At 36.1% G+C, this 12,253-nt stretch overlaps 1 protein-coding gene across 5 annotated transcripts in view; it reads right to left on the minus strand.

The window, feature by feature from the left end:
* Nucleotides 1-872: 872 nt before the first annotated feature.
* The window catches only part of COBLL1 (cordon-bleu WH2 repeat protein like 1), a 121,680-nt gene continuing 110,299 nt past the window's right edge, over nt 873-12,253 (minus strand). For 2 of the 5 annotated variants that reach the window (XM_073305655.1, XM_073305656.1), the window contains exons 14-16: nt 8,123-9,741; nt 6,252-6,428; nt 875-2,830 (exon numbers count right to left, since the gene is read on the minus strand). In XM_073305655.1, the coding sequence (XP_073161756.1) occupies nt 2,744-2,830; nt 6,252-6,428; nt 8,123-9,741 (1,883 nt within the window). In that variant the 3' untranslated portion in view covers nt 875-2,743. Of the gene's footprint in view, nt 2,831-6,251; nt 6,429-8,122; nt 9,742-12,253 lie in introns of all 5 variants that reach the window. The other 3 variants (XM_073305658.1, XM_073305659.1, XM_073305654.1) reach the window with 2 other exon arrangements.

Below are 12,253 nucleotides of genomic sequence, written 5' to 3' on the forward strand. Positions count from 1 at the left end.
CAGCTGGCCCCTGTAAGAGGCTGTGAGCCAGGAGCCCAATCAGTCTCCCACTGCCTGGAGAGGGAGAGGGAGAAGGGCTGGGCTGGGCTGGGCTGCAAGGTGCCGAGCAGGACACCTAGATTGGAGCTGGGCTGGGGAAGGGCCAGAGGAGCTGGGAGCTCCTGCCTTGAAAGCCTCAGGCTGCAGGCCTGACTACAGGCCAAATAGGTGCAGGGTTGCAGAGGGGCAGCCCATGAGTAAGCAGAGGTAGCAGGTCCAAAACCCCCTTGCCAGTGATGAGTGGCATATACCTGCAGTCTGCCCCCGATATAAGGGGTTAAGTGGGGACTGGCAGTAGCCCAGACTGAGGCGAGGTGGGGTTAGAGGGTGGGGGTTCCACTGGGTGGGGAGACCCAGAACCCGAGAGTGTGGGGATACTGCCAGGGGGGGCAGCACCCCAGAGAAAGGGGCACCAGATTCTCGGAGAGACACGGGGGCCGGAGGTAAGGCAGATCACTGGCCTGCAGAGGGTGCTTCGGGGCTGGACGAGCTAATTCCCAATGACTACCAGCAGGAGGCACCGCAGGGGTGAGTCCGAACCTTTACAAGGGGATTATACAGTAGTGGTGCAGTCAAAGCCAAGGGTAAAGTCAGCAGGTGAAGAATGCAAGTTGATCTTTCCTCCTGACTCAGAAGAATTAGGCTCCACAGGTACCAACTTGTGAAAGGTCAGATAGTCTAAAGTCACCATGTGTGAAATTGAATTAGTCATATGAGGTAGCTTTACTAATATTTTGGCAGTAAACTATTACTTGAAAGAAAACTGAAATGTTAAAAATCCAGGTGCAGATGGAAGGGGATTCCTTTAATAGTGCAATCAGCACATTATAAATCAGAATACAGTACAGCAAAGCTGAGGGTCACTAGGAGAACTAGTTTTATTCTATAAAACTATAGCTGGTTATATTTTCTAAATATATCTCTAAAGACACAGTGACATCTAGAAAAGCTAAGCATGAAAGAGAAAAGATTGTTCCCCTGTTATAGATGCCACCATTTTTCCTGTGATCTATGAAGCAGCCATTTGGAAAGATCTGCTGAAACCTCAACTGATTATTTATTTGTTTCCCATTCAAAATTTGGGATCTATTCTTAAGTGGGGGGGAAAAAAAGAGGGATACATTTTATCAGTGGATTTCGGGGTAAAAACAGAATGTATGAGACAACAGGATTGTGCGAATAAATATTCATTGCTTTAGTATTTAAGAATTACTGTTTACTAGGACAGTCTTAGGTGTTTAATCATTGTTACAACTTTAATATAGTTTTACTTGTGACCACTCCCAACTAGTGAAAGTAATGTACATTGATCCCAGATTATTGCACAAAAAACACCGGCAGTATGCCATTCTTCAAAATAAACCTTTTCTTAAATGAGCAATTATAAACCAATTTGTGCAATTAAAATACCACTGAATGTTACAAATGGTTTCTATAACACAAAATAAATATTGTTAAAGACTAAAACTAAACACAATTACTTTTATTCAACCAAAACCCAACATGAAATATTTTAGAAAATGGCAAATATCTCAATATTTGCAGCAGATATCTACAATCCAGTTTTTTTAAATCATCACTATAATCCCATTTTCCCCTAAAAAAGTATCATCTTGAAAAGAAAAAAACTGATAAACACTGTATCTATTATTAGGCATTTCTTTTTATATAGTGTTCCAGCTTCACCTCTTTTCTATTTCAGTAGCAAATGCTTATTCTATAAATACAGACTTTTGTATAATGTGCTTTGTTTTCCCATTATTGTGCTGATTTAAGACTATAATAAACTGTTTATGAATAATTTCAAAGCATTTTAGGATCTTTTTAGTTATATTTCATGTGAGCACATTTCTTTTATTTCTCTTTCACTAAATATCAAAACTGGATTTTTTCTTCCCTACCATTGTTTCTACCTGTCGATGACAATATTTAAAAAGGTATCTGGTACATATTGCTTATCCGAATATTATGAAAAAAAGCTATTCACAAAAATTACTTGTTATAGAGCAAAATGAGAAAAGCCAAATAATATTAGTGTAAAGAAAATATTAAAATAGTATGAAAAACTTCAGATCATTTTTGTACTGATGTTTGTTGTGCTATTAGGAAAAAAGTTAAGGAGAGTAAAAGCCAAATGGTATCGATTCCAACTCTTAGCTGAAGAAAGGAAAACACACCCATTTGCTATGAAATTCTAGAGTGTGCTTCATTGAATATAATTAAGATTTTCTGCTAATTACAATATTTAATTTAACAAAATAACATTGAGGCAACAAGTGGCAGATGTATATTTAAACTCACAATTTAACATTAGTATTATACAATTATAAACTTAAAAATCTGAAATTCTCAGACTCCTCTAAATCGGTATTTTTCAGCATGTTGCTACATGTCATTCAGTCTTAACAGTACAAAATTAATCAACATTTGATTTTCATTTAAACGAAAATGAAACTCATCTGCACCTCATCTTAAAGTTCTGAAGCAGCATTTTCAGCTTTTACAAAAAAGGCAAAAATATTACTATAAATTACATATTCTAATAAACCTTCCCCAGGAATTAAGAGATCCAGCATGAAATTCCTATATTTTAATTAACAATGTATAGTGACATACACCTGCATTTACATTTGCAAAAATTTGCAGTTAGTATTAATTTAGCCTAGGCAATGATACTAAAGTGCAAAAATATTTGGTATAATGTCTAATGGTTGTATTTTTCTTCTGTGGAAAATGAGTGACTGAGCCTGGATCTTCCATTGACAGATACAGTATTTGATGGAGCAGAAACCTAGGAGAAAAGAAAATCATCATCACGCTGCTGAAATAGAAATATTTGTCCAATTTTAATGAATTTTTCCCTGTAATATTTTATTCACTACTAGCTTACAAATGCAGCAATCGTTTTTTTGAAGTTCAATCAAGTTATAAATTACGAAACCAGATATTTACTACTTCCACAGCATATACACTTTGGTCAGCAATAAGGGTGAAACAACTCTTCACAAACTGCACACTTAATACAATTATTGACTGTGTCTGGAGCTCTGCTGCCATCTCAAAAAAAATGTGAAAAGCAATCTATTCAGTGAATACATCCACATCTTCTTTTAGTCAAGTACACATTAGAACTGATTCCAGATATAATTCTCGATTTAAGTGTGTTCTGTGATACTGCAATGAATTTTTTACTGAGTGGTAAAGTTTTACTAGGTGATAAACCTGTTAATTTAAGACATGTAGGGCCTTTTTTTTCCCCAACAGTGCTGAATACACCACAAACTCCAAATGAAGTTGGGGGAGCTGTGCGTGCTCTGTGATCCTAAAAATCAGGCCCTAAGATTAGATACCACTGAAAAGATCTTGAACAGAGTTTACTAGCACAATGAAAATATTCTGAAGAGAGAAAAATTGTTTAAAAACAACCTCATTTGACCCATTTAGATTAGTAATTACTGAAGGCTCCATTCAACAGAAAAGATCCACAGCACAAAAGGCCACAGATCTTGGCTCTACACTCTGGCAAGTTATTAAGGAAAAAGAAGAAAAAAGACTTGGCTAGCCATGGTAGTATTTTTGTCTGGTTTCTTGAATGCCACCCTTACAGAGCTGCATCAGGGAAGGGGGATGGCAAGCACCCGACAGACCTTTTACCCAATTCAATAGGACCAAATAGTAGCCAGTCAGCACTCATAGAACCAGTTAATGGAAGCTATGAGTTAATTCACCTAAAATGCCCTTCCCAACCAGGATCACTGACTATCTGGATACTTATACCCTGCTGACAAAGGCATGTTATTTTTCCATTGGTTACAATATGCCCTGTTCTCAATTTTAAGCTTTTAATAAAAACATTGCCTCAATTCATCAGCACAACAGCCTAAAAATAAAGTTGATGCCACAATTTCTCTCCCCATGCCCCCCCCACCGCGTCATATGTCACCTCCCCTTTATTAGTTACAAAGAAAACAGTGCAGTGATTAGCATTTTACACATTTGGAGTTTCAAGTGCCCCTATATTTGAACAGACTTCATGAAATCCTCCCAGGCCCCCATGCTGTAGAATGCTTTAGGTTCCTTCACTCCATCCTTCAAGTCCTCCCTGAAAACACACATCTTTTACAAGGTCCATAAAAATGCTGCTCCATTTCAATATTCCACTATTCTAGAAAAACTTTCAAATTCAGTTATTCTGAAAGACTCTTGTTTATATTTTTCTGTCCTTTAGATTGTCAACTCCTCGGGCAGGGAGTGTCAAAACTTCTCTACTTGTACAAAGTTAGCCAAGGAAAGTACTGAAAATCAAAAAGTTATGGAACTCCTTGCTAACCTTTTTCCAGCTTTCCAGCTATGCTTGATGTGTTTCTTAAATTCTGAAGAGCACTTTATCAATCTTATTTTTTCAAAGAAGTTATCAGGCATTATGGCAAGTATTGCAAACAGGTTTTAGATATTTTTGATATTTTCATATTTTATCCACTTTTTTTAAACACTGTATTTTCAGTTTCAATATGGTTCACAATGCAACTATGTAACAATAATCAGAAAGCTACATAATAAAAAGCAGGCATGTTTCTTGTACATCAGATAGATCCAACCTTCATCAAGTCTCCAAAAGATTCAATGTTTGATTAATCTCATCCACTGTCCTTAAATGATTTGTAAGTGGCTGACAACTAGTTCACTGCAATACAGCTTCTAACTGTGCACCACCTTGACAGCACACTGGACTGACTGACCGATCATGCTGACTTTCCACTTGTGACCATTCTGAGGAAGCAGGACTATTCAATCTGTGTGAAGAAGAAGGGGGGCCTGGGAAACTCAAAGATGCTATTCCATTGCCATACTTCTGTTAAGAGAGAGGTTTTCCATGTAATATAAGATGTTTAGGTGTCAAAATACAGAACCCACAGAAGCCATGTTCTCCTGAATATGGTTCTAAGGAATCAAAGACTTCTATAAAATAATTGCTTCGCAATAGGGATTTTTTGGAGGGGTTGGGTAAGTGGGTAACAAAGCTCTGAATCTTCAAAAGAGACAGGGTTCTGCAGTAATAGGTCATACTTCAGCACGCCGGTGGAAGACAAAAAACTGGGGTTCAGGACAGAAAGATACAAATGAGAATGTCTATCAAATCAAGCCACAGTATTTTTAAAGGTTTCTAATTAACAATACTGTTGTAAAAGGTAGATCTGCAAATATCATCTAACTGAGGGAAATATAAATTGAAACTATGGAATGATCTGACTTATTAAAAACACAGTATATTTATTCTGCAAAATAATTTAAAAAGAATGTTCTTCTGAGGTGTCAGATTGTTCATGGTAACAATAAAAAAGAACCATGCTTTAAGCAAGCCATTTATCTCCAGTCATTTGAGTATTCAAGAATAGAGCAGGCTAATTCATGATTTTATCCTTTACATTGGTGTTTTTTTTATATTATTTCCATGTTTCCTAATTATTTAAAGCATTTACTAAGTATATATTACTATAATATCTCAGCCCACAAATAGAATGAATTACAACTACTCATAATATTTTTCTTGATTAACTATTGTGGTTTCCATTTAAGGGATCATTTTTCTTACATAGCGTTGCATTCTAGAAACAGGAAAATATCAGCACTTCTTGCAGTAAGATGCATACTTAATTCTCTCCGGAATCACTGGCCACAAAACACTTACAAACACTGTATGAAAAATAAGATTGTTCTGGCTAATGAAACCAAAAAGCAGACACAAGTTTTAAAATATAAAAAGAATTAAGTGTGTCTATAGTATCAACAATCAACAGGAAATTAATCTTTACAACTTCTGCATGTGTACTTTTGGCAGAAGGTTGTGGCCGATTTAGCTCTTGTGCTTAAAACCATCCCTGTTCAGCAAAGCATTTAAATAGATACATATGTCTGAGTGCTTTGCTAAACAGAAATAAGCATATGCTTATGTGTTTTGCTAAAGTGGAGCCTTAATAATTTTTAATATAAAATGTATTTCAGAAACATAATATTTTCTCTATTTGAAAAAATGACAGCACAAGCTTCTTGCAGGTACATTTACAAATCTGCTTTGGTACAACTAAAAACACACTTTCAGGAGACTCCTTGTCATGATTAGTACCAGGACTGATTGCTTTTAGGTATTAATTTGGTAATTTTGAAATAAGCACTGTAAGTCCATTGTTACTGATGTGATGATGAAAACTCACCCTTTTTAATTTGGCAGCACCTTCTCCAGAGCGGATAGCAGCCAGCAGACTCTGGTGGATCCGTTCTGGGTCAGAGCTCTGGAACGTTAAAGCAGTTTCTCTCTCAAAAACAGAAGTTGGGTGGTCAGCTGAAGATTGCACCTGGCTGTTTTGTTCATTGTTTGTACAATTACTTTTCTATTAGGGAAAAAAAATCAAAGCATTTTATTTGAGTGAGGTCATAAATGGATATCTGAAGCAGTCTGGCCAAATATTACAGCACTGTATCCTCATTTTGCTTCATGCAAGATTTCAGGGAACAGCCTTCATTTTGTACATTCACTTTGCAAGTAATTTATGATGTGATGTGATAGCACCCAGCTGAGGATGCCATAAAATAGCATCTGGGAATTATACCTTGGTTTTGAACAAGTTATAGGCCGGAAGGGATTTAAGGAACTTTTTTACTGTTAAATATGGGGAATTTTCTCCCCAAGATGTCTATAAAATTCTCCACATAATCATCTCACGTAGTTTAATTAATATCAAACAAATTTATTTCTATGCCTGCAAGTTCCTTATTAGGACTACAAAAGCCTTAGGAAATAGACAGATTCTGCTTTACCACAGGATGAATGGTATAAGATTTCCAGGAATATTCACACAGAACTGAATTCATACTCTCAACTTAATCATACAAAAATACAGATGCCAGCAGGGCTAGAATTAGGCCACTGCATAGTATAGATGCCCCTCCCAAGCTGCCCAGTTGCTGTCTGAAATCTCAGCTTTTACTATATGCAAATATAGCTTTTATTGTTGCAAAACAAAACAAAACAAAAAACCTTCTAAATGCGAACTGGATGCAACTGAAGCAGTGACATCTGCCTGAATTTGCAGAATACATGAAATAACAGCTCAAATGTATGAACTTCCCCATTCATCTGAGTAGGTGTTACAGCCCAATTATGATACTTTAAATGTCAATGTTGATAAATATTTAATTACTCATTAAAACATTTTAAAAAAACATACTATGATGAGCTACACAATTTACTCTTAGTAACAGCTCATTTTGGGGCCACAAGTGGGTAGACTTGGGAGAGGACCACTGCTCTCTCCCCGCCACTCAAGAGTACCCAAGTCCAACGTGTACAAATAGGACATTTGATTCCGTAAGGGAGCTGATCCCAGGAAGCATGCATGATCCTACTTTGAATATCTGCACAATCTATCAACATTAGCATCTCACTGTAGCATCTAAAGTGATAGACATTATACAGGGCAAACTTTTGAAGAGTTCCACTAACTCTACTTTTCCAATTCAATCCCTGGATGCCAGTCAGGTTACATAATACTGTTGACTTGTGCTAGGAATACCAGAAGATAATCAGCATCCTTACAGATATCCTGTTTCAGTGTCCCTCAAACGATTATTCTGGGACATCACTCAAAAATTAAGTAAGTAAAAACTAGTTTTACGCATGGTACTTTTTAAAAAACAAAATCAACAACTCTGCATATGAAAATAGGTATGCATAGATAAACCAGATCCAGTTATTTTTTCTTTGCTTACAAGTTTGAGACATTATTAATTATGGTAAGACAAAATTATTTCTCAGCATTTTCAATTTTGCTGAAAAATTTCATTTAATATAAGTGTCCTCTATAAAGTCCGTACAAGACAAGATTACTTCTTTTTCCTATATTCCATTGAAATGTTGTATATGGTGCTGTTACAGCAGAATGCACCCACTAGATGTTTATATGCTATTAATCCAAAGCTTACTAATATTTATGAACTATTCAAAGAAGGGACAGAGTGAATCTCACTCTTCTGTGAAATATATAATGATTAATGTTCAAGAAATATTAAATTTTGTAAAATGTACCTTATCCATCATACTATGTTGTGAACCTCCTGTTAAGGTCTGTAAAAATTGGTTCTTCACATCTCCTGTGGAAGGTGCTGAGGATAGTTCAACAGGAGATTCCTCTTTTGATGGCTGGCTACTGATGGTATGTGGTTTACTGAATGACTGTGATCTTTTGATTGCCGATGAGACAGCAAGAGCAAAGGGGGATGGCCTAGAACTGGAATATGGTTTTGGAACTGCAAAAGTTCTAAGAGTTCTTAAGTTCAATGTTGCTGGCTGACAGGAGGGGAAACTCAAAGGTTTAGCAGTTTTGACAGAAGTAAAAGTGTCAATTTTTTTCTCATTATCAACCTTTTCTTCATCTAATTCAGCAGGGAAATTATATGTTTTATGTAAAGGAAAAAAAGATTGATCTGATGCCGTCAAATTTTTTTCTCTCTCTGTATTTGTAGCCTCTCTTTGAGTAGGACTTGTAGCAGCACTGACACTTCTGGCAATTGCAGATGTTACATAATGACCTGAAGCCCTTCTTTGCATCTGTAAGTAAAAAGAACTAGGTTTCGTTGTAGGACTGAAAACACTTGATTTTTCTTGAGTCTCAGGTGAAGAATTTGTGTTACCTGAGTTTAGCATCAATGGAGTCATGCCATTACCTAGATTGGGTTTGGAAGCCTCTGTTTCTATGTGCTTGCTTTCAGTAGTAATCCCAATTTCAGAAGTTGAGACACTGTCAGTAATGCTGTTAGTTTTGTGCAGCTGGTCATTCACTGCCAAAGCAGGTTCATATTTTAAAACAGACTCTGACTGACTTGTGCTTTTTGAAACCCTAAGAATTTCAGTTTGCACTCCAAATTCTTTTGAATTCTCTGACTGTGGGGACATTTCCAAGGTGACACCAATCTGATCCTTAATGGCTGACATAGCATCTGACTCACCACCTTTCAATATTTCCAAAGATTTTGGAGGCACTATTTTATAAGTAGTCATTCCAATTTTGGGAATATATTCTCTTGTAATTTCATTAGAGGGTTTAGGTTTAGGTTTGAAGTCTGGTCTATAAAGTGGGTAATTTTTAATAGGAGAATTAATTGCACTTTTTGGAGCTCTCTCTGATGGGGTAAAACTACTATCATTCTCATATATATTACTTTGATTTTGTATGGGAATTGCTTTGTCATCCGCAGCGTCTTGTCTCTGATGGTTGAATTCTGTTGAAACCTCTACAGACTCTTGCACCTTGTTCATCAACTGCAAAGATGGACTGTCCCTATCTAAATTCTGCATGTGGGCTACTCCTTTGAAGGTGGATGACTCACAATCTTGAAGGACAATCATTTCACTTAGTGTAGTCCTGCCAAAACTATTATCAGATGGAGTTGTCTGAATTGCAACATCCTGAGTTTTTACTATCTCCATGTTAGTTTGAATTAGCTTCTGATCGTGTATTCCTAGATTCACTTGAGGATTATCATTCTGATTTATAGAGATGGCATTTTTATACTCTTGGCAGTTTGATAGTCTCTCAACTTCAAGCTTATTTTCTTCTCTGACATCTGCTGTATTAATGTCTCCCATCTTACGTCGATTTTCTTTTTCTCCTATGGTTGCTGGAAGGAATCTTGTGCCATTATGATCTTTAAAAGAAAAAATATATTTCTCAACTAATATGAATATCAAACAGCCTGACTTTTTTGTTTAAATCATGAAGCCCGATACCCCCATTTTCTTTTACCATTAGAAATGGTTCCTTAGAAATAATAAACTCTCTTTTATTATACCCTTTCAAGACACTAGAAAGATATTTTAGCTTGATTAGTACTGGTAATTTTTCCAATTTAATATTTTTTAATGAAAAATACTGTAGTAATACTACCCACTGAGGCTGTTGGTGTCATGGATAGACCAGACGGCCAAGCCTGTTTAGGGACCACTTAAGGTTTTGGGGCACGAAGGATGTCTGCATTTCATTCCATTGTATATAAGGTATAGCTCATGGTCTACAAACTGGTAAGGACTATTCAAGATTATATCCTGCAATTCTTGTTTGGTCCCGTGTCTCTGCTGTTTGTGTACCTACTATATTCCTTCACATAAAAAGATGTGATTTGCCAGATGTTTCTAGCATTTCAGCACTGATGCAGTTAAAAATATTTGAGCAACACAATTACTGCATATCTGTTCTTCCAGGAGTGTATATTAAAGTGACCTGTCTTAAATTTTGGGGATATGAATCACATCTGAACCTTTCCAAAATTCACTTTAAAACACATTACTATAAAATTAATTATCCTAAGTTCAAATGATTTTTTTAAAATAAATGTCTCTCCCTGATGTATTTTATGTGTGTATTAAAAATAGAGGTTTACTAGTTTTAAATTATTTGAATTATAAATATGAAAAAACAAAGTAGATTGGATTAATAAAAACACTCAATCATGTATCTGAAGGAGTGCAACTATTTAAGATTATATATTTGCAAAATTTATTGTGTGTATTTGTTACACTACAAGGATAAAGTAATGGGTTCATGAAATCTTGAAAGTAATGGGTTCTAGGGGAATGAATGATTCATTTCTAGAACTGTGGAAGGGCCTTTGCTTCCCTACAAAACAACATATTTCCACAAACACAATGTCATAATGCAGTTTTGTAATTAAACTTGATTTTCCTCTCAAACAGGATATTTGTGATAAACTCAAAAATTAACATATTAGAAACCATTATTGGGATATTCTACATTGTTCTAAACAATGTAATGCAACAATGGATTACAATGGGAACAAGAAAAGTTTAATTTAATAGATTTTGTTCATAGTTTCACAGTCAGATTCATGAAATGATTTACAAATAACTTGCAACACAAACAAAACACAGTTTAACTGAACATCACTTTGGTCGTTTCATTTTCTTTATAATCAAATAGTTAATGAATATTTGCAGGAACGCACCAATGTTGTCTTCACCAGATTCACAAAATGAATTCATGACTAACAACAGATCCTCTATGTTCACACACATGTGAGAAAATCTTTAACCGTTTCAGAAAATCAATAGTACTTCAGCAATCTCGGGTGCATAACTGGCAATTATTTCATCAAGTTCACAAAACCATTAATTTCATCCATCTAGTGCAACATACACTGTAAGTCTGGAGGCTTGTCTATACTATCCACCGGATTGGCGGACAGCAATCAATCCAGCAGGGGTCGATTTATCGCATCTATACTAGACGTGATACATCGACCACTGAGTGCTCTCCCGTCGACTCCGGTACTCCACAGAACGAGGAGCACAAGCGGAGTCGATGGGAGAGAATCGGCTGTCAACTTACCGCAGTGAAGACACCGAGGTAAGTAGATCTAATTACGTCGACTTCAGCTACGCTATTCACGTAGCTGAAGTTGTGTATCTTAGATCAACCCTGCGCATTAGTGTAGAGAAGCTCTGATCGTCTCTGAAGGACCCATTATGGGCTGATAAATCAAAAGGGTGTTGCAGTCCTTCAGATCTTACATACACAATGAAACCACTATGGCCAACTTTTTTTTATACTACACACATGAATGATGGATCCTCTTCTGTTTGTTAACAATAATCTAAAAGTAAAGTTTACTACATGTGTACTGGATAACTAAATCTTTGCATTAACACCTCAAAAACAAAATAAGCTCAAATTCAGGTTTACATCTAAACATCCTGGCAATAGCAACTTCCACAATTAAAAATAATCCAACTGACATGATTTAAGGAATTTAGTTTACCATCGTTAGATGTTCTCATTCCTGTATATTTCAAACAAGGTGCCTGTCATTTCATTTGACGCTTTTAACCTTGAAATACAACTTTTCATCATGCCAGTAAAGCCAGAAATAGCTAATTGGGGGATGAGAATTTTTTCTTGAATGTTTTGCTCTTCCAATACCATTTGACATCATCATTTTTTTAAAAAAAAATCCTGTTGCTAGATTAGCAACATAATTCAGACCAATATAATCTCTCTTTTACAGAGATCATTCTTCCGCTGCACCAGTCTACTTTAAATCTCTCATTCTGAAGGTTTAGCATAGAAGACACCATCTATCCAGCAGATTTATTCTAAACAGGATTTCCTTCAGAGCCTGTTGGTGCAATTTAGTTGGCCAGGGA

The sequence above is a fragment of the Lepidochelys kempii genome, chromosome 11, assembly GCF_965140265.1.
Source record: "Lepidochelys kempii isolate rLepKem1 chromosome 11, rLepKem1.hap2, whole genome shotgun sequence".
NCBI lineage: Eukaryota > Metazoa > Chordata > Testudines > Cheloniidae > Lepidochelys > Lepidochelys kempii.